This window comes from Anabrus simplex, chromosome 8 (genome assembly GCF_040414725.1).
Source record: "Anabrus simplex isolate iqAnaSimp1 chromosome 8, ASM4041472v1, whole genome shotgun sequence".
Taxonomy (NCBI): Eukaryota; Metazoa; Arthropoda; class Insecta; order Orthoptera; family Tettigoniidae; genus Anabrus; species Anabrus simplex.
Window position 1 is genome coordinate 215,760,740 of NC_090272.1, and position 21,397 is coordinate 215,782,136.

Here is a 21,397-nt window from a genome sequence, read left to right on the forward strand (position 1 = left end):
TACTATGTTCATACACTGACTTACACATCAGGGAAGTGGACAATGAAGGAAAGAGATCATAGGGTTTCCTACAGGGAGGTGATAAGACTAATGGAGTGGCCCTGAGCCAGGCCAAATAGAACCACTCCTTGAAAACAGCAGCCATATTGTTTGGCATCATGGCCAGCTGGGGAGCAGTGTGAGCTAGTTAGTAGTCATAAGTTTGTATTCGTCCAGTGTGTTACATGTGACGAGTTGCCTAACGTAATCGTTGTTTATCATGGGTCTTTGTTGTGTGTATGGGTGCATCAATAGAAGTTACAGGAAAAGAAAACCTGACATTGCTTTTCATCGGTAAGTTTTCCTTCTTGTAGGCTAGAACGTATCAAACGTAGACAGGCATGTTTCTTTTTTCATGGAGAGAATGTCCTTATTTTAAAATATGGATTGGTGTAGGTTCCCTAAGAACCCAGACCGTCGGGCCCTGTAGACGAACCCAGTTAAGAGAAAGAACTGGACACCTGGTGTTCACAGAATTATTCGTATGGAGCACTTTAGTCCTGACCAAGTGAATAATTCACACTATATAGGCCGGGACTGAGAGAGAATGCCTTCCTGAATGTATTCCCTGCCTATCCCAGCTACTTAAAGCCATCAGTACCTAAGTTAATTATCACTTGAGGACTTACATTAAGATAGTAGCTGATATGCTTTATTATCCTGTTTGGATGACATTCTAAATAGTAATGGTTTGCAGAAAAGGAAGGAACCACAGTCCAGGGATGTTGGTACACTGGAGCCTAGTAATATTGTATTGGAGGGGGCTACCAGTGCCATTAATACTGTCCAGGTGGAAAAGGTGAGAACATTTTCTATTTTATTACAGGAAGAGCTTTGAACACAATATACTCCTATTATAGTTCAGTAGTCCCCCATGACATCACAGTGGAAATGATTGAATAGAATGTATAGAATAATGAAGATAGTATGGACTGGCTGAGAGATTCCTGATGACAAGGGCAATTATTGTGCCTATTTTAACAAAAGGTAATAAGGCACTTTGTGAGAACTACAGAGGAATAGCATTACTGTGTTCGTGCAAGAAGATTAAAAATAAAAATAAAAAATTTACAAAAAGTCAAGAACAAGACAGATTCACAATCAAGAGAAGAACAACAAGGATTTCGACCTGGAAGTCAACTATTGATGCAATATTTACAGCTAGACAAGCAGTAGAAAAGAAATGGGAATTTGGGAAAGACATTGCAGGTGCATTCATAGATATACAAAAGGCTTACAATATGGTTAGAAGAGAAGAGATATGGCAAGGTCTGTATAGAGTGTAATTATCAAGAAAAATGGAATTCAGAATTAGAAACATGTATAACAAATGTCTGAAATGTGTTATAATAAATAGGAAAAAATTAGAATGGTTTAGAATAGACAAGAAGAGTTTGACAAGGAGGTGTACTTTCACCAGTGCTCTTTAATATAGTGATGGACAACATTGTGAGGAAAAGGGTCAACAGCAAATGATATGAAAGTCATAGCATACGCAGAAGATGTGATGATGTGGGAAGAAAATGAACAAAAATGGGAAGAACAACTAAAGACCTGGCGGAGGGCAACCGAAGAAGCAGGCATGTAAATAAGTTTAATGATGAATGAGGTAATGAAAATCGGTAGAGAAAACAGAAAAATGAAGGATGTTAAGCGTAACGGAAAAATTCTTAAAGAAGTAGATGCTTTTAAATATCTAGGAAGTAAACTAACTGGGATAGGAAACATCATGGAAGAAATTTCAGAGAGGATAGGAAACTGCTCAAAGTTTTATGTGTATCAGACATAACTAGAAATTGGAAATTACCTACCGAAGCAAAAATCATGATATATAAATCATACTATTTGCCAATATTGACCTATGGATCAGAATGTTGGACTTGGACAAAAACGATCTGAGCAGATTACAAGCAACAGAGATATGCTTTCTGCAAGGGATCTTGGGTAAAACGAGGAGGGACAAGATAAGAAATGAAACAATACAAAACATGCTACACATCAACCCCCTTAAGAAAAAAAAAAAAACTATGGAGAGAAATAGGCTGAAATGGTTTGGCCACGTCAAAAGAATGGAACAAGATTACCAGGAAGAACTCTGGAAGAAGACCAACTGGAAGACCATGAACAAGATGCAAGGATCGGGTAGAGGATGACGTAAATCGGAGAGGACTACAATGGGAGACAGTGATGAACGATAGATAGACTGTGGGGGGAAAAAACATTGGAATAGGCTCTGTAAAAGACCTGCATTAGCAGAAATATTTCAGGAAGAAGAAGAGTCCTCATTTCAACTAATAATACTCTCTTTTGTTTATTCAAGGTGTTCAATCCCCAGACGAGGAATATGGAGAAAACTTTGAACATGCACAGTGTCAAAAGAAAGGAGAGAAATTTAAATTGATAATTAGGAAAATGAGGGCTTCATTGAGATGTACGAGAATGATCATGAAAAATTTATGAAGAAGGAATGCTGGGATGGAAAAAGAAAGGGACAACTATGAAAACTTTATTTCACAACTTGAAATAAGAAAGTTTGTGATAGTACATATATCACACCCCCGAATTATATGTAGAAGTTAGAGATATTATTGTCAGTATTCGATTTATTATTATTATTGGTATTTCATTTGTATGTTTTGTCATTTATATTTATAAGCTGGAAGATATCCACATATGTAGGTATGAGTAATTTGTTTTGCATGAGTGGGAAAACATTGCTTTAATAACTCTGGTAATTTGAATGAGTCATATGGCTGCCCCAGTGCTTGTTGTGATGTACTTGTGTCGGGAAATTCATGAGTCATGTATATATCCCAGCCTGATGAGATGAGCTTGTTGTTGTACCAGGGAAGTTTGGTGATTCATGTAAAACTCCCGAGTGTTTGTTTATCTCTTGGGAGAAAGAAGTAGTTCAGGGCTTGGGCTTGAGAAGAGGACCACCCATGATTGGCTGGCAAGCACCAATCCAGACGGATCAACTGAGAGGAGGGGGATGTTGATGTCTATAAAGGTTGATGATACGGCGGCAATAAGGAACATTGTAAGAAACATTGCAAGAGACATTGTAAGGGTGATTGTAGAGGTGATGGTAAAGGAACGAGAAGGAAGATAACTACAACTGCAACTACAACTACAACTGAGGCACTGTACGGGAAGGAAGTGGTGCTGATACACGGTACTGGAGTGACACGGCAGCAATGGACTGGACTTTAAACGTTCGTGGAGCGTAGTCTAGTTATGTTCGTGGAAAGTGGCTGATTGTGGAGAGTGCTTGCGCATTAAGTATTGTAGCACTTGTGGTGGCCTAGCATTATATGTTGGTGAAAGCTATCTCAGACTTTCCATAATTTATGTTGAGGATCGACAGACGTGTGTATATGTGTATACAAGTGTTAAAATATGTGAACACAGTAGTACAAGGTACAGTATCTGTGTGATGTGATAACTGCCGATTATGAGAATCGGTAAGTCGAATTGATATAGAGACAGTGAAGGGTATTTATCTTCATACATGTACATTGTTCATCAGACTATTTACAAATGGTAACTTAGTTCTCGCTTTCGTTTTTTCACGATTTTCATTATTATTATTATTGTTGTTGTAAATATGGAGTCTTCCAGCAATATTTTATGTGTGTATTATATGTATAATGTTGTATGTTGATGAGGTGCTCATGCACGGAATTTGTTAAGAATACAGTTAGCTATTTTAGAATCAGTGTTATTGATGAACCTAGGTGCAGTTCCTACCTAATTAGTCGTTTTCAGGAGGTTAGGTAAGGCCTTCAGCAGAATGTACCAGTATGCAGCATTATGTACACGCCCTGGGATATAAAGTTTATCATGCTCTTATCTAAATTCGAGGGATCCATTCTGGTGAACTCTGGTGCCCATACTACGGACATTTCGGTTAATTATGCTTATTAATTTTATTAAGTTTTTGAGTAATTTTATTTATATATTTTTATTCATGATTTTATTTATCATAAGCCATTAAAATATTACAAGTTTAATTATGAATGAGTTTCAGATTACTGATATTTCAGGTGCTTGACAAATACACAGCGCAGAATGAAAAGATCCAGGGACCAAAAACTAGACAACATTTCACCAAAGTTATTTAGTTCAAAGGACAGTAATGCTCACAGCTGGACGGTGATTGCATGTTTTTTCTTGTCAATATATGGTCTGTGAGCAGCTTTAGTTTGATCAAAAGTGCAGTTTTATATGTTACAATTTCGTGTACAGTGTAGTATATCATAATCAGGTGCCTTGTGCTTGAATAGGAAGAAAACAAAGTTTCAACCACATTCTCACTCACTTAGTAGCGCATGGTTGTGCCGAACAGTCGTGGCCTCAAGGGCTTCCCCATCCTGCGAAGTGGGCCCACTTTCTCCGCAGACTAGCTGTGGTGAGGGGCCACTCCACTACTCTTCTTAACTTCCTGGTTTCCTATCATTCTATATACTGTATTTACTCGCCAATAACACCCCATTTTTTTTCTTCTTCCTAATTTTCAATATTATTGCATATTTTGAAGATTATATCAGCCCCAGTTGACTGGTCATATGACTGAATGCAGTGCCCGCACCATAGCTGCACTGCGCCACACAGATTTTAAGGCGCGCAATGACCAAAGTCTTGCGACAAAACTGTGAAATTCGATCCCTTTCTCAGTATAACTAAGGATCATGTGACGTATCACAGTGATATCCTAAGCAAACTTAGTCCAGTTCGGCGCATAAAGAGTTCTGATCAACCTCCACTTGCTTTAAAATCCTTCTCTGCAATACCAAGACTTTGCAGAATTTCACACGCTTTCAACAGCACCATTTCATGATGTACAGCGCTGCCATTGATTTTTGCTTTTCTGACCCTCTTCAGAACTTTTATGCTCAAATTTTTGTATTATCCTTCTTTCACACAGCAGAAGGAATTACATTCTTCCCTCCCCCCTCCAAATAATTTGTCTCTGGTTACGGCTACACTTCATATTTATGATTGTCCCTCACTGCACTTTTGGCAGCATATTCTAACACATTCAACTTGAAGGATAGACACTTCCTAAGTACACACTACACACGGCCGCGCAAGACATGGAGCTCGGAAGCTGGAAGGCAATAGAGAAAATTTGGGTAGTGGGAGAGAGTGGCCAATGCACAGGTAGTGGAGAAATAATAATGTTATTGACTTTATGTCCGACTAACTACTTTCTCAGTTTTCGGATACACCAAGGTGTAAGAATTTAGTCCCGCAGGAGTTCTTTTACGTGCCAGTAAATCTACCGACACGAGGCTGACGTATTTGAGCACCTTCAAATACCGTATTTATGTGAATAATACCCGCATTTTTTTTTTTTTTTAATTGAGGCACGAAATTGGGGTGCAGGTTTTATTTGAGTCAATGTTGGCATTTTTTAAAAAACCAACCTTCCTAAAGTTAGGGTGCGGGGATTATTCGCGTAAATATGGTACCACTGGACTGAGCCAGGATTGAACCTGCCAAGTTGGGGTCAGAAGGCCAGCGCACGAACCATCTGAGTCACTCAGCCCGGCTGGTGGTGGCAGAGAAGCGTAGATTTTAGTGTTAACTGAAATGCTGCATTTGCTGCCTGGTCACTTAAAGAAGTTTTTGCAATTTTTTTCCAGATTCCTTGTTTATTTTCCCAATTAATTTACTCTGATCATAGTTTCTTTTTAAATGGGTGGGGTCGAGTAAATACGGTACGACGTGATCTGTCACTTGTTTACTGTTTAGTCGCTTACACTACTTATACAAAGAAACAGAGTATTTAATCTCATCAGCCACATAAACAAAACAACAGTCGAGTATCTTACCGATAATTGAAGATGATCATAGCAGTTTTAGGTCCAATAGTAGGTAGCCTCTCTATTTCTCGAGGATTATCAGAGTTTAATACTGACAAGATGAGAGCATTGTGCTCTTGCTGTAGGATGTTCCGCCCTTTGGGCTTGTTGCTCTTCCTCTTACTAGAAGCCTTGTCTGGTCTTGCTGGAGAGTCTATAAACAGTCAAACAATGTGCAGTATTAAATTAGGCTGGTTAAGGATGAACTAAAGAAATTTACTATCGATACATATGAGTTGGCTGAAATGTTCATCTCAAATAATTCATGAACAGATAAAAATCACAAATCTGTTGTCACCTTCAATAATGTTACCAAGGGGCTCATAATCAAACTTGCAGTACTTCTCCATGGTGTCAATATCTGCTAATAACTACCGGTACATGTTTTTAAATGAAACCACATTGTTTCCTACTGATAGATCATCAGCTTGGAGGCTTATCCTCAAATAGCACCAGCAAAGGTTATGTGGTTATAGGGAAACCATAAAAACTAGAAGGGTCAGTACGAGTTTTTGTCAATACCACTGTATGTTTACTGTCTTCGTGACAAGTATTAACACTATCCTCATTTATTGGACATATGTATTTGTGTGTGGGGACTTTATCTACCATTCTCGGCCACTGTTTGAATTACATGTTATAATTCTCATGTTAGGTCCGTATTGAAATGTACGTAAATACAAAGTATGTTACAAGTGTTTATTTATATATCCACCTATTCAATACAAAGAGATCTTTTTAGAAATTAAATATTATTATAAAATGTTAAGGGACATGTTTCGCCCATATTAACCCTTTCATTCCCAGTGTTGTTCCTAGACAACATCGTATTTAAAGCTGTTATATACAGTATTATGTTTATCAATCCTTGAAATCCCCTTGTTGTTGAGGGACAACAAGCTTCTAGTATGGTATTTTGCCACTTGGTGGTGCATGAATCTACTTCAGATGTATTAATCTCTTTGACTTGGATGTCAGGTTAAGTTGCTGTCTAGGGATGGCTGTTTGTGTGGTGTATTTATAATATTTTTATTGTTATTTCAGCAGTGAATTGTTATTTGTTTGTTTCTTTGGTGAATGTTATGCCTGCATTATTGCTGTGACATAGTAATTATCAACTAAATAGTTTATGAATTGATAATACACCTCAATAAACATGTGTGTTGTCCATGAACAACATTGGGACTACAAGGTTAGTAATTGTCAATATCAAAATAATACTACATTTTGCAGTTTAGATTGATAAAATGAGTGATAAGCAGAGATTCAATTCTCACAAGTATTCCATTTACTTTTTTTCAGGTGGTACTATTACTGGAGTACTAGATGGGTTTCAATTATAAGCTATAAAAGCTTGTGTATATTTATAACTTTTGGTAAGCTAAAGACAGTTTTGCAATGGAACGTTTGGATTTAGAAAGTATGACTATTGAGGAAATTCACGAACTTGTTGTAAATGATGGAAATTTATCAGAAACTAGTGGTTTCTCAGATGATATTGATGATGATGATGATGAGCTCTTCCGTATATGTGGGCAAAGGTACCTGTGGTGATTTTGGACTTGGTTTTTCTGGGGACATCGTAATGGCACTTTGTCAAGATTTACCCGAAGGACAAAATTTCAAAGTTTTCTTTGATAACTGGTTCTCATTCTTGCAACTGGCAGTAGCACTAAAAGCTAGGGGTATACTCTGCGTTTGCACAATTAGACAGGATAGAATGGGAAAATGTCCTTTGGCAAATGAGCAAGATCTGAAGAATATGGGGCGTGGTAGTAAAGACTGGAGAGTTGAAACAAAGTCTAACCTTTCCCTGATCCGGTGGTTCGATCAGGAAGCCATCAATTTTGTATCATCATATGCTGCCATAGAGCCTGAGTCGAAATGCAAGAGGAGGTGTGCTACAGAAAAGAAGGCTGTAGAGGTGGATCGACCATTTGTCGTAAAAGAGTACAACATGTTCGTGGGAGGGGTCGATAAAGCTGACATTCTTCTGGAGTTTTATAGAATTGACATACGATCGAAGAAGTGGTATATGCGACTGGTATTCTGGTGTCTGGGGGTAGCAGTCGTAAACAGCTGGCTGTTGTACAGGCGACACCAAGAGCAACGAGGGAAAAAGTGTGAGTACTCACTGATGCAATTTCAGGCTGACATATCAACAGGCCTGACAAAGAGCGGCAAAGTCGATGTGAAAAGGAAAGGAAGACCCTGCAGTAGTGAGAAGAATCCAAAGAAGAGGAAGGTGCAAGTATCAACAAATCTAATTGCTGATGTCAGATATGACAGTATTGGCCATTGGCCAGGATATGATGTGAAGCAAGGCCGGTGCAAACTTTGCCCAAAGGGCTTTGCACATATGCAAAAAATGTGGTGTTCATTTGTGCTTGACAACAAAAAAGAATTGGTTCAGTGACTATCACAAGTAGTAGTCGTTGCGTGTTGAAAAAACATTGGTGTCTTTATTTCGGTTGTAATTGTTTCATAATGTTTGTAATTTATTTTTCATAATTATTTTCATTTTTGTACTTGGTATGATTAATACTGAAAATTTCACCAAATAATGTGTTTACTTATTTCAGATTTTTAATAGTTTCCATCTGTTGTGTTAGTGTTATATTCCCCATTTCATTTCACCGTCGAGTCCCATTGTTGTTCCTGAACAACATGGTGTAAAAAATAAATTATTTGATAAAAAATATTAAACAATAAATGTTTGTGTTTAGTGCATTGTATTAATACAGAAAATACTGAATTAAAAATTTTCCACAGCTGAATTCATAATGTGGGAATGAAAGGGTTAAGGGCATCATCAGCCTCAAATTCAAACCTGTATGGTGAAAAATCAGGATCCTGATTGCTCTTACAAGCCATAAAAAGAGGATATCATTATAGGTGTCAGTCTAAACATACAAAATATTAGAATGTCCTTGGCTAAAATTGCAGTATCAAGCTGCATGTCATAAGTACACATGAATATACTTTCCGGAGCGTTGAAAAACTTGTTGGGGTAGGGCAGTAAACAGCTCAGTCTTTATAATGAAACAGAAATGTGCCTCCTTGAAGATGATAAGGAAAAGCAAAGCTGATACACTGTTACAGATGTCAATATCGTATGTTGTGATAAGACAACAGATCTCTTAAATGGCTGTTCAGCTGCCTATAGTCTATTTAACTGGCTGAAGGAGTGAAAGTCGAATGTGTTATGATAAGATAACAGTCTTCCTTACGTAATTGTGGGAGCAAGGAAAAAGCATTCGGTTGTCTATAGATATATTTATCTTATTTGAAGGACGAAAGTCGAAGGTTTATCGACGCTGATAGAGCTCTTTGGTGTGAAGTCTGTAACAAGAGGAGAGTGAATGCTTAGGAAGGTATTTTTGAAGAGAATGTGGGTTTAAAGAAAGGTAAAACATGGAAAATGTATAAAAACACTTACCCTTTCGTCTGTGAAGATGTAAATCAGTTATGGAAAGGTTAGTTGAAGAAAAATAACGTTATGTGTAGGTTCACTTATTTCTTTGACTGTTAATGCAGTTGCTATGGTTGCGTTGAATGACTGACACTTGTACTTCTGGTATTGTATTGATGTGAGATTGGCGGAGGAGGGTGTGGTTGAGGGGAGGGGGTAGGCGGAGCGTTAAATTTATATGTTGTTGGTTGCGAGAGATTTACATGGTCGGACAGGGAGGGAGTCGTGTTGGGTTGCGGGAGAATTGTGGGGGCGGGCATGAAGGGAGTCAAGTTAGTTAAAGTTGTGAATGTTCTAGAAGATGTTAACTTAAGATTTTTAAGAATGTAGTTATGTTTTGAATTTAGAGTTTGCAATCATTTGGGTAAACTTTCGTATAATGGATTCTTGACTTCAATTAAATCATTGAGGTTTAGATTTTTGTTGTAGTGTTGGTCCAAAAATATATAGATGGTTTCAAGTTCATTCATCAACTTTCCTTTGTCTACTCTTTTAATAATTGTGAGATCTCTTTCTATTGTTGTGAAGTGATGTCCTGTTTCTCTCATATGGGAGCTCATTGCTGAAAATTTATTGTGCTTAATGGCATTATAGTGTTCTAAGTACCTAGTTTGAAAACTCCGGCCTGTTTGACCAATATAAGAGGCGTTGCATTGCGTGCATGTGAGCCTGTATACGCCTGATCCTGAGTAAATGTTTTTGCTTGAATTGACTGTGTTGTGATTAAAAAATAATTTTTGGTTAGTGTTTGTAGTTCTAAAAGCTATACTGGTATTTTTGTTTTTTATTGGGTTCAAGATCTGGTGAACGTTTGGATTGTTGTAGGTGAAGGTAACGAATTTGGATTTTTTGGGTTTGTCAGGGATGAGGTTTGTTGTTAATTTGAATTTGACAAAGGCTGCATAAGGAATGGCATTACTGGCATCACTCATACTGCAGCCACTTTCATATTGTCAAAGCCAAGGATGAGACTGAGACAGGTCAATGAAAGTAACAAATTTATTCTAGCCCAAACCAGAAGACATAGTGCACTGTAAACACTACATCTTGCCAGCAAAGGCTCATTGTTTCAGTAATTAAATGATTACTTTTTATTGTTTGAGCAAGCGTATTGGTATAACCTCAATGTAAAAAAAATTTCCGTACAATTTTTTTTCATGTTTTTCATAAGACTAGTATAATTAAATTACTTCAGATATTCTCTTGTTGATTAGCATCTTCATTTTGGATGGTTGACACCTTCTTATAATACAAAAATCAGGCATGTAATATGTTTCCCTGTTCCATAATAACGTGTTAAAATTAGCAAAAAGACCCATCTAAATTATTTATATTATTTATTATTTATTTATTTATTTTATTTATTATTTATAAAACAGGCATTTTTATCTTACCATTTCATCTGTATAATTGTAAAATATATTGTGATATGCCGTTCTAATAGGTAGTTAAGAAATTTTTTGAGTCAAATCAAAATCATGCTCCTCCCTCTTTGATAATGGCACCTTTTTCCTTCGTGATGGCAATCTGTTCTAAAGCATGTCATGTTTACACAACAAAATTTGCACATTACCTGTTAGTTCTGTGATAAAACATTCTTTGTAGCTTGTTTCGCATCCAGCAACTGCTTTTCAGTGTACGTTTCCTTGAAGCATCCTAATGTAGGCTTTTACTTACTAAAACATTTTCACTCCTCTCCTGAAGTTCTGGCCGGGAAATGTGTTATGGTGAAGAAAATGCATGGAGAAGGTGAGCAGGTTGGCAGCCGTGGCCTATACTACGAGCTGTCCCGGCATTCGCCTTAGGGCATGAGAATAGAAAACCACAGAAAACCATTCTCAGGACAGCCGGCGGTTGGGGCCAGCCATGAGGTCCAGCACTGTCCAGTCTCCCGACTGCAGAGGCGTAGAGCGACGGCAATCTGTGGCCACCCCTCCACTGCTGGGTTGGCCGGTCGGAGTGGAAAGCTGTTGGACCACGGACAAGCCGTGGCCACTTGTGGGCTGAGACCCACTCTGCATCCACTGACCCAGGTAGGCTTGAATTGTCAGATTTTTTCCTATCGACACTGAAAACTCTTTGTGTGGGAGAGTTAGTGAGGTACACAACACTGCAAATACAACATTGCCTGGAAAAGAGAAGAGAAGAACTCCTTTCATTCACAACGAATTTCACAAGGCTCACAGGTGGCAAAAGGAAATAATGACCGAATAACCAACTCACAAGCAGTGAAACGAGGAGGGTTGAGCAGTACTGCTCGAAAGAATTGAATATTTTTCCTCCTTTCCTTTCTTTCGTAGAAATGTTTTCGTGACAGTGTCGCTTCCCCGTAATAATTTCCCCTTTGACCGTAATGCTGTAATCATGCGGTAAAATTCGTAATAATTACAGAAAATCCGTAACAGTTGGCAACTCTGATCTTGGTAGTGTGCATACCAGAAGGGTTTAACTATCAGTATTATAGAACAGCTGCTTAAAACTAAAATAGCTTCTTCGTTATCTTGTTTTGACGCAATTACCATATTTACTCGCGAATTAGACCCCTTCCCCCCCCCCCACTTTTACAGTCAAAAAATGCGAAGAGGGGTCCAATATGCAATAATGTCAAATTTTGTGCAGTGAACACATGACCTCTAGGCTATAAATTGTACATGTAAACATTCTACACTATTCTTTAACAAACCTATGAGTTTTACTGGCTATTTTCGTTCAAATATGTATAAATTTAAAAAGACAATAAATTGTGAACATGACTTAGGCCTACATATATTGTAAATATAATCAATCACTTTTATTTACCATATTAAGCAATATTAACACAAAATAATGAAAAAGAACTTAATGGCCAGTCATTTGTCACTGTCAGTTGTATTTGATAGCTCGGGAAACACGTGAGCATTGCCGTACCTACGTTACCAATGCTCAGCTGATGCAAAACGACTGCAGAGCATAGCCCACATAAAATGTAATACTGTACTCCAAAAAGATAATTATTCCCGAGGGAAAATAAATTCACAAAATATATGCTTACTAACAACATCCAGAACTAAAATGAGAATACAAAAATTAAAGAGAGTGAGGAAATAACAAATTACGGTACTTACAGTTAAGGGATGGCATAGGAGGTTATGGTCTACAAAGGAAACACTCCACTGATCTGAGACTCAAGTCACTTTCTTGCCACGTGTATTTCCCGGAATAAACGAGACATAGTACACACAGAAGAACTAGATACACTAACCAACACACAAATATCAATAAAACTACAGCTACAATAGACTATTAAACGCATTAAAAACTATACGTTATTGCACTAACTTATGCCGTGAACTACGCTATCCTAGAGAGATGAAGACTAGAAATAATATAACAATTTAAAAAACACAAATTACTGATGAAAATGCTCAAGATCGCAAACTATATCGGTAGGCAAAAAGTCAATTTACAAGCTATAATGTTCAGGTTATGGCAATCCTAACCACTGCTTTCATCTGAACCATCGTCAGTGTCGTCATCTTCCCCGCTGCAGGTGTTACCATCCCGCGTGACGTCGTCTTCACTCCCATTGAGAGCATTTGAGATTCTGTTGGTTTTTTTTTTTTTCACAATAGTTTTGTTCTTGATAAGAGTCCACGCAGTGAGAACCCATTCGCATATGGTTTCTAGAGATGGTCCCTGTATTCTCCCAGTTGGTGTGAATGTATGTGTAGCAGAAGCCATCCATTCCGAATAAAGCCTTTTCATGTGACCCTTAAATGGCTTGTTAATGGACAGATCTAGAGGCTGGAGTATTGATGTTAGTCCTTCAGAAATGATTACGAGATCCGTCTTTAAGGATTTCAGTTCGTCCTTAATGGCATCTAACAAATGGCCCCTAAAGCTATCTAGCACAATTAAGGCTTTCTGCTGCAGTAGTGCTCCAGGACGACGACCCCACGCGGTTTTCAGCCAGTCCTAAACCAGGTCTGCTGTCATCCAACCTTTCTTATGTACTCGAACCTGAATACCGCTCGGAAATTTTACCTTTGGTAGACTCTTCCGTTTAAATATTATGTATGGAGGAAGCTTCCTACCATCGGCAGTTATGCCCAGCATGACTGTACATCTCATTTTCTCAGCACTACTTGTACGCATTACTACACTAGAAGCACCTTTTTCATGAATAGTAGTGTTTCGGGGCATGTCGAAATAGATCGGAGTTTGATCTGTGTTATCAATCTGAGAAAGCAAGTAGTTGTTTAATTTCCTTTGCTGAATGATGCAACCATGAAAAGCGATTACTTTATCCGTATAATCACAAGGTAGTCTCTGGCAAATAGTTGTTCGTCTTCTCAAACTCAGACCATTTCTTCTCATGAAACGTGTAGCCCAACCCCTGCTGGCTTTGAACTGTTGCCAACTGAGATTCAATGTTCTTGCCACTTCCAGTGCTTTAAGCTGTATCATATCACGAGTTACAGCAAAACCATCATTTCTCAACTCTGTTATATATTCTAGCACTTTGGTATCGATCTCAGGATATTTGCCCGTTTTGGTCCCACGAAAAGTTCGCAAACTTTTATTTGCTGCTTCCAGTTTCTCTTTTTGGTTGGGTCAATATCTGATCATGTTTGGTTGCACATTAAATGTCCTCGCCGCTGACTTCACCCCTTGTTTTTCCGCTAAATTCACAGCGTTTAATTTGAAAGCTGCAGTGAAACTACATCAGAGTAGAGAGAAGAGGGGGGAATTTTTTAAATACTTGCATAACATCTGTGCAAAACTTTCTCATTAAATTAGCTTTTTTCTTAATAATAAAATTTAATAGTTAGTCTCTATTTCACCGGGCGAGTTGGCCGTGCGCGTAGAGGCGCGCGGCTGTGAGCTTGCATCCGGGAGATAGTAGGTTCGAATCCCACTATCGGCAGCCCTGAAGATGGTTTTCCGTGGTTTCCCATTTTCACACCAGGCAAATGCTGGGGCTGTACCTTAATTAAGGCCACGGCCCCTTCCTTCCAACTCCTAGGCCTTTCCTATCCCATCGTCGCCATAAGACCTATCTGTGTCGGTGCGACTTAAAGCCCCTAGCAAAAAAAGTCTCTATTTCAATTCCCTACTTTATTAACCTAAAATCTTTAATTTGTATTCATCCATATTACATAAAAGTACATTATAACATGAAGTAGGTCAATAACCTCCTCTCCCCTCTCCAATGTTTAGGGAAGTTTCCACAGCGCTCCACTTGCTCAGCCCTACTCCCCCCTCCCCTCTCAATGGTACAGTGTATTCACCTCTTCATCCAATAGGAGAGATCCACAACGCTCCACAAGGCCCCTCCTATGCTACCCCACCCCTCTCCGCGAGCAGTGTTGCCCAAAACTTTCCATGACCACAGTCCTGAAATAGTGTTTGGTGACAACGGACTCAGCATAGGCAGTCTAGGTAAGTACGTAAGGTTTCCATTATATTAATACTTGTATATTTATTTTATTTTTTTCATTACTGATTCATGTTATCACTAAACTCTCTATCATTGACAAGTTTACACAACGTAAACAATACTGTACATATATAAGCATGTTTTAAGTAATTTGATAGAATCTGTGGATGTTCTTGTAGAACGAAACATGTCATTCTTTGTATATTAGTGTGTATTTTACAGGTATGTTAATAGTGTTATAATTTATATTGTAATTGCAGTGTGTTTGACAGACTGAAAAGTTTTTATTGCAGATACTACTACCTTCGTGATGCAAGCATGCTGTACTGTACGCAAGTATGAAAGCTGTACTGTAGGCGTGCATGCGTACTCACTTGTGTGGTGCAGCCATAATCGGCTGTACTCAGAACTGCTCGGGTAATCTCGGCATTTAACCCGTTCCACCAAGCATTTCTGCGAGGTGCAGCCAGCAGCACTCACAATGGCCAGTAGCATGAATACCAACAGCTGTTACTTTTTAGAATTAGGTACCGGTAATCAGTTCAATAGCCACAGATTCTCTTATGATAGTGTAATTTATATAAGTATATTTCAGTTATTCCTATGTTGGTCTCGTTATTCTCTAGACACGAGTGAGAGAGTACATTCTATTTCACTTGACAGTTTATCTTGTGGGTCACTTGGAAATTTGAAAAGCAGTGTTGTTATTAACTTAAATTACAAATCGTACTACATAAGTACATAATATACAGTAGATCAAACAGAGTGAATGTGATAGTATGAAACTTACCTAAATACAGCTGATCGCGATTGGGACGGTCTAAGCGAATGGGAGTACCGTACGTGTGAATGTAATACTGATGACTGGAAGCATTATTATTTAAATAATTGTGGCAGAACTTTAAATTATATTTCATGCTTATTCTCTACATTTATTCCACTAGTTTGAGACATTCTCTTCGGTTTAAGATAGACCGCAACGTTTAGGTTAGGTATGTTATTTCCGAGTGCATGAAGGACTATATTTATGGATATCTAAAAGTGTGGTGGAAGAAATGCATTTTATTACCATTAATAAATTAGTTTCCATCATTGTCTCCACATTTTTTAAAAATTATTATTATTATTGTTAATATTATTATTTGTCTGGTATGTTGACAAGAAAAATACTTTAATCGTTATGATTAAATTGCTTTCATCACATTTTAAACCTTGCTATTAATGCATAATCCATGAATATTTCTCAACTAAAGTAAACTTGTGTCCTCATCGCAAGGTGGTGCAGGTCTTTTCAGGCACATTGCTTATAGAGATGACTTTTTTGTGCCATTTTACTGCATACTAACCTTCCTGCCATTCTCCAATCTCTGGCAATACCAGGAATCGAACTCGGGGCCCCGAGGACAGCAGCTAATATTGCTAAAGCTACGGAGACAGACATCTCTTAACTATAAGACAGACGTATCACACGACTTTGGTGTGGGCTTGAATTGGGCGGGTCGGACGGAAGAACCTTGAGCTCTCTCAGTGTAGAAAGCTGCAGTGAGTGGAGAGTTGCACTTCTGCCTCTCTTCCTTCAGGGAGGCCAACCAGCCGGCAATGGAACCAAAAGTAACAAAGTTTGTCATATTGACATATATAAAGTTAAGAATTCAAAGCATGTTTTCATAAACCCCCATTTGTGTCATAAGTTTTGATTATATCAGCTTTTACAGGACATTTTAAGTCGCAATTCATTCGCTGATGGCCTATTGCAAGTCTACGGAGGAATACTCACCACTCGTATTTTCTGACATGTTGGCAATTTTCAAAAAAAAAAAAAAAAAAAAAAAAAAAAAAAAAAAAAAAAAAAAGAGAGAGAGAGAGAGAGAGACACACACACACACACACGCACGCGCGTACTTTGATAGTCTGTAGTTGAAAAGTCGAGAATTAAAAAGTAGTAGGCCTATTTCTCCGTTTATGACAATCCACCTACGAACTCGGACAATATTCTGTGATGCTTGTACTGCTGTAGTGGTGTCGCAGAAAAAGCTGTAAGCTCCGAGTGTGCCGATCTGACACAAGGCAGCTGAGGGCTCAAGAAAATGTGTGCAAACTTGTACACATATTTGTACGGCGTCATGGCTTGTAGTACCTGCTACAAAGTGGAATCGTTGTTGTTGGTTTCAGCCGAATTTCGTTACAGGGTCTAATATGCAAGATTTTTTTTTCCCCCCGTTCTCTTGGTCTCAAAAAGCCGGGGGGGTCTAATACCCGAGTAAATACGGTATGTATCTGTGTGTTCGTCTGTGAAAAGAAATTTAAAACAGACGGTCATTTTAGATTTCTTTAACTAAGGTAGTTTACAGCAGTGGAGCACTGCATAGTGTGAACAATAATTATGAGTGAAAGTTAAAATTATGTGTTCAATATGAATGTATTCTGCTGGGCATAGGTAAGATATTGACATTTGTGTGTGGTTTTTTCCTTTCTGCAAGCCTCATATTAGTGGGAATTAAATGATATGTTGTCGCAGGTAGTTAATGTGATTTTATTTTCAGATATTATAGTGTTCACCAATTGACTTGAGAACATGTTATTCTAAATCCTTCTTTATAATGGTAACTCCCATGGTATAGAATAATGATTTCACTACATACTGTGCATAAGTTTTCCATCAAGGATACTGACCATGTGTGCTGCTTTGTATGGGTTTATGAAGCTCTGCTGTTCCCCAAAGAGTTCTACTTGAGGTTTTCTTTTGGAGTGGCATAGCTTCCACATCTTTCATCAGGACAAGTTTTCCAAATAAGCTATTATTTCTATTATGACAAAAGCAAAATGTCCTTATGAAAAAGGAAGAAATATAAAACACATACACACAGAATAGAAGGAACATTACCAAAATGTAGATACATGTAGAAAAAGAGAATGACCACATGAATAAAAAAGTAAAATATTTTCATCAGTGATACTAACCACCTGCGTCATGTTCCTTAGGTTTATGCAACCTTGTTGTTCTCCGACGAGTTGTTGTTGACATTCTCCTTTGGACTGGTGTGATTTCAACATCATCCACTGGTAGTACCTTACCTAATAGACAAAATGACTTGTATGAAATGAGTTTTAAAATTTATAGAAAAATTACAATAATGCAGACATTAACAACATTAAATCAGATTTCTGTACAAATTTTGTGCTATGCAGTCCGGCAGCCATCTGGAATACTCTAGTACTTCAGACAATATCCTCGACATGCCCTATTAATAATAAATAAAGCACTTACTGTAGCCAACGGCCATAAATTACATAATTAAGTTAATTATTTAATAATTAATGCATCCTCTTTGCTGACTCAGCCAGTTCTACTTTCCTTCTTCCATAAGTACATTAATATTGATAGCGCTCTATCGAATTATTCAAAACAACAAACACAGTTGCAATAGATAGAGTCCTCGAGTTAGAAAGGATGATAATGAGAACCTGTTTTTAAATATTTATCAAGTTACGGAGTCTGGAGACTAGCTTCCAATGAAACAGTTTATAAAGAAATAGAACCTGTGACTAGCAAAACTAAAAAGAAACTAATATAATTCTTAGCGCAACTAACATGGTCACCAGAAAATAGAATCAGTAGAAAAATGGAAGAGTAAGAGTAAAATTATGGAAGAGTAAGAGTAAGAATATTAGATGAATCATAGAACTTAAAGAAGACATAAGAAAGTTAAATATTACAATAGAAGATTTAACCCTAGAACACTAACCCTTCGTAAATTTAACGACGGTAGGTAGAAGAACGGTATAGTTTATTGCCTTCCGCGCATGCTTGCCTGCTGTCATTTTGTGTAGCTGATTTTTTCGAGCAGTTATTGACTGTGGCATGTGCGATTGTTGATATCTTTGCTTATTCTTGTAATAATTGGGTGGGTGTCGTCATACTGACGAACGGTTAGTGATAGTGTGAACTTATAGCCTAAGTATAATGTGTCTTCATGCCTTTTTTACATTTATACTTACCGTATGTTATTTATTTTCTTGGTAGTTTTCGTTTCTTCGCGATGTAAATAACCCACATTCATAATTTTAAGGGTTTATTTGAATATGTTGTATTATAAAATTCATTTCTTATAAAATGTGTTCATTCAATATTTTTTTTGTGTCAAGTTTTCTATATTTAATAAATGATCACATACTGTAATTAATATCTACATATTTTGATTCACGTTAAGTTTATGACACTATAGGAACTCTAAATAACCAAAACATTGTCAAATATAAGCTGTTAAGTAGTAAATATAACAATTTTAAATTGGAGTAGTCAAATTGACGAAGGGTAGCAACAATGTGTGGCGAAATAAGGTTAGTGTTTGTAACCTTTACTACAGTGGTTACACAAAAACAAAGCACTAAACACAATAGGGGGGGGAGTAAGAGCAACTACACAATGTCAGAAAACACTACACACTCGGCGAAACATCAGCTGGACTACGCGGATCTCCGCCAACAACATAATACGTAAATATCAGTAGGGCCAACTAGTGGACAATAAACCAGGAAGGTGGAAGGAACTACGACCTACTGAGGGCCTGGACATGACTTAGGTTGCGGTTTCCGAAATAATTCGCCGTGAACCTTAAATTTGAAAAATATTATTTACAAGTGAAATTTTACAAATACATTCCGAAACAAAAACCACAAACTTACAACTTACGAACTATAAGCTCCGTGATACACATATCTTCACTACAAGTTTCAAACTTCAAACCAACTATACATCTAGTTACAAATCCAGTTGTACAATGCAGTTTAGTAGGTTAAAAGCAACGTAAAAATCAATTACAATTTTCAGTGAAGTGAACGTACTCTCCCAAACTCTAGCGTACATCAAGTGACACTGAACTACCAGAGGCAAACCCCAAGGTGAATATATAAAATTACAATCTACATATTAAGTGAAATATGAAATGGGAATGCCTCGAAAACAAACAGACAAGCCCAGCTGAAAAGCTAAGGCGTCATAAATAATTAATTTGGCGAATCTATGTTAGGCTAAGGCAGACTCCTATACGAAATAGCAACCGAACATTACGGAAATTTTAGCCGGAGCGGAATTCAAGAGTGCTTACCCAAAGGTGGCCCATCCCGGTAGCGAAGCGTCGCACACGACGTAAAACTTCAGACAGACCAAGACAGACTAAGGCAGACCAGGCCAAGACCCTGGCCTTGGAGTAGCCAATCAGAATGCATGAGTCCGCCCATCCCCTCCTAGGTTCACCAATCACAATTCCTACTCCCGTCACGAAATTTAACTAAACTTCTCAAATACGCATGTTCACGAATCTTCCATTTCCAGAATAGTTAGAAAATGCCTTCTAGAACACATAACCAACAAAAGGCAACACACCCTGTTCAAAAATTCATGTAACTTTCTGGATACTTCCATTAAGTACAGAACTGAAATCTACTATTTACACATACCATATGTTACAAATATTACACAGTGAAGGTTAGGTCATTACAAATAAAACATATTACCACACTTTACAAATAAAGTCTTCAATAAACATTTTCCACTTCCACTACATTGTTCACCTGTGACAGTGTTCTAGAGTTAAAACACAAAACAAATACACTCAAGATATTGAAAAATAAACACACTAGACTACAGACGAAAATCAACAAGCAGAGAATAGGAAGAGTGATTCCAGAAGCAGAAAGAAAATTACGTTCAGAAAGGATGAAACAGTATTGGACTGACAAAAAGAAGATAAACTTCTATAAACCTGACTAAAGTAGTCCTATGTTGACTAAAAAATTAAAATAAATAAATAAATAAATAAATAAATAAATAAATAAATAAATAAATAAATAAATAAATAAATTAATTAATTAATTAACGGTTCATGGTGTGGGTTACTGTAGTCAAGTCCTAGTTCTATAATGGAGTTTTAATTATTCTACTCGACCCATGAACTGTTTAGTATCTCCGCATAATGCAATTACGAGATTTGGGTCCATCGAATTGACTGAGAGTTATTAAAATGTCACTCATCCTGTGTTTGCTTGGAGAACTCATCCGTTCCATTAGATACGTACTTGTCTGAGTGGCGGACTGTACGCTGATGCCATCTTGCGGTATCCTATGAAAGTAACTTGATCGTCAACTCGTGAGGAAACAATCCTCGTTGTTCTGTGTTTTGTTTGTCGAGTTGAAGAAGGAAGGTTGTCACGTACTGCTGAAGCTAATTATTATGGAAATTAGATAAGAAGAAATGAGGATGGAGTTCGACCCTAGTTAGGTCAATTGCCAACTTGGCATGAGCCGGGCTGAGTGGCTCAGAAAGTTAAGGCGCTGGCCTTCTGACCCCAACGTGGCAGGTTCGATCGTGGCTCAGTCCGGTGGTATTTGAAGGTGCTCAAATACGTCAGCCTCGTGTCGGTAGATTTACTGGCACGTAAAAGAACTCCCGCGGGACTAAATTCCGGCACCTCGGTGTCTCCGAAGACCGAAAAAGTAGTTAGTGGGACGTTAAGCAAATAACATTATTATTATTATTATTAACTTGGCATGAAGCCTATCAAATTGGATTTTTATTTAATAATAAATTTTATTGTGCA

At 37.7% G+C, this 21,397-nt stretch overlaps 1 protein-coding gene across 1 annotated transcript in view; it reads right to left on the reverse strand.

Annotated features, from left to right (window-relative positions):
- Positions 1–21,397, reverse strand: part of LOC136878719 (kinesin-like protein KIF22) — a 47,405-nt gene that overhangs the window by 4,810 nt on the left and 21,198 nt on the right. The window contains exons 2-3 of the mRNA XM_067152167.2: positions 17,759–17,872; positions 5,877–6,060 (exon numbers count right to left, since the gene is read on the reverse strand). Coding sequence (XP_067008268.1) covers positions 5,877–6,060; positions 17,759–17,872 — 298 coding nt within the window. The remainder of the gene's footprint in view (positions 1–5,876; positions 6,061–17,758; positions 17,873–21,397) is intronic.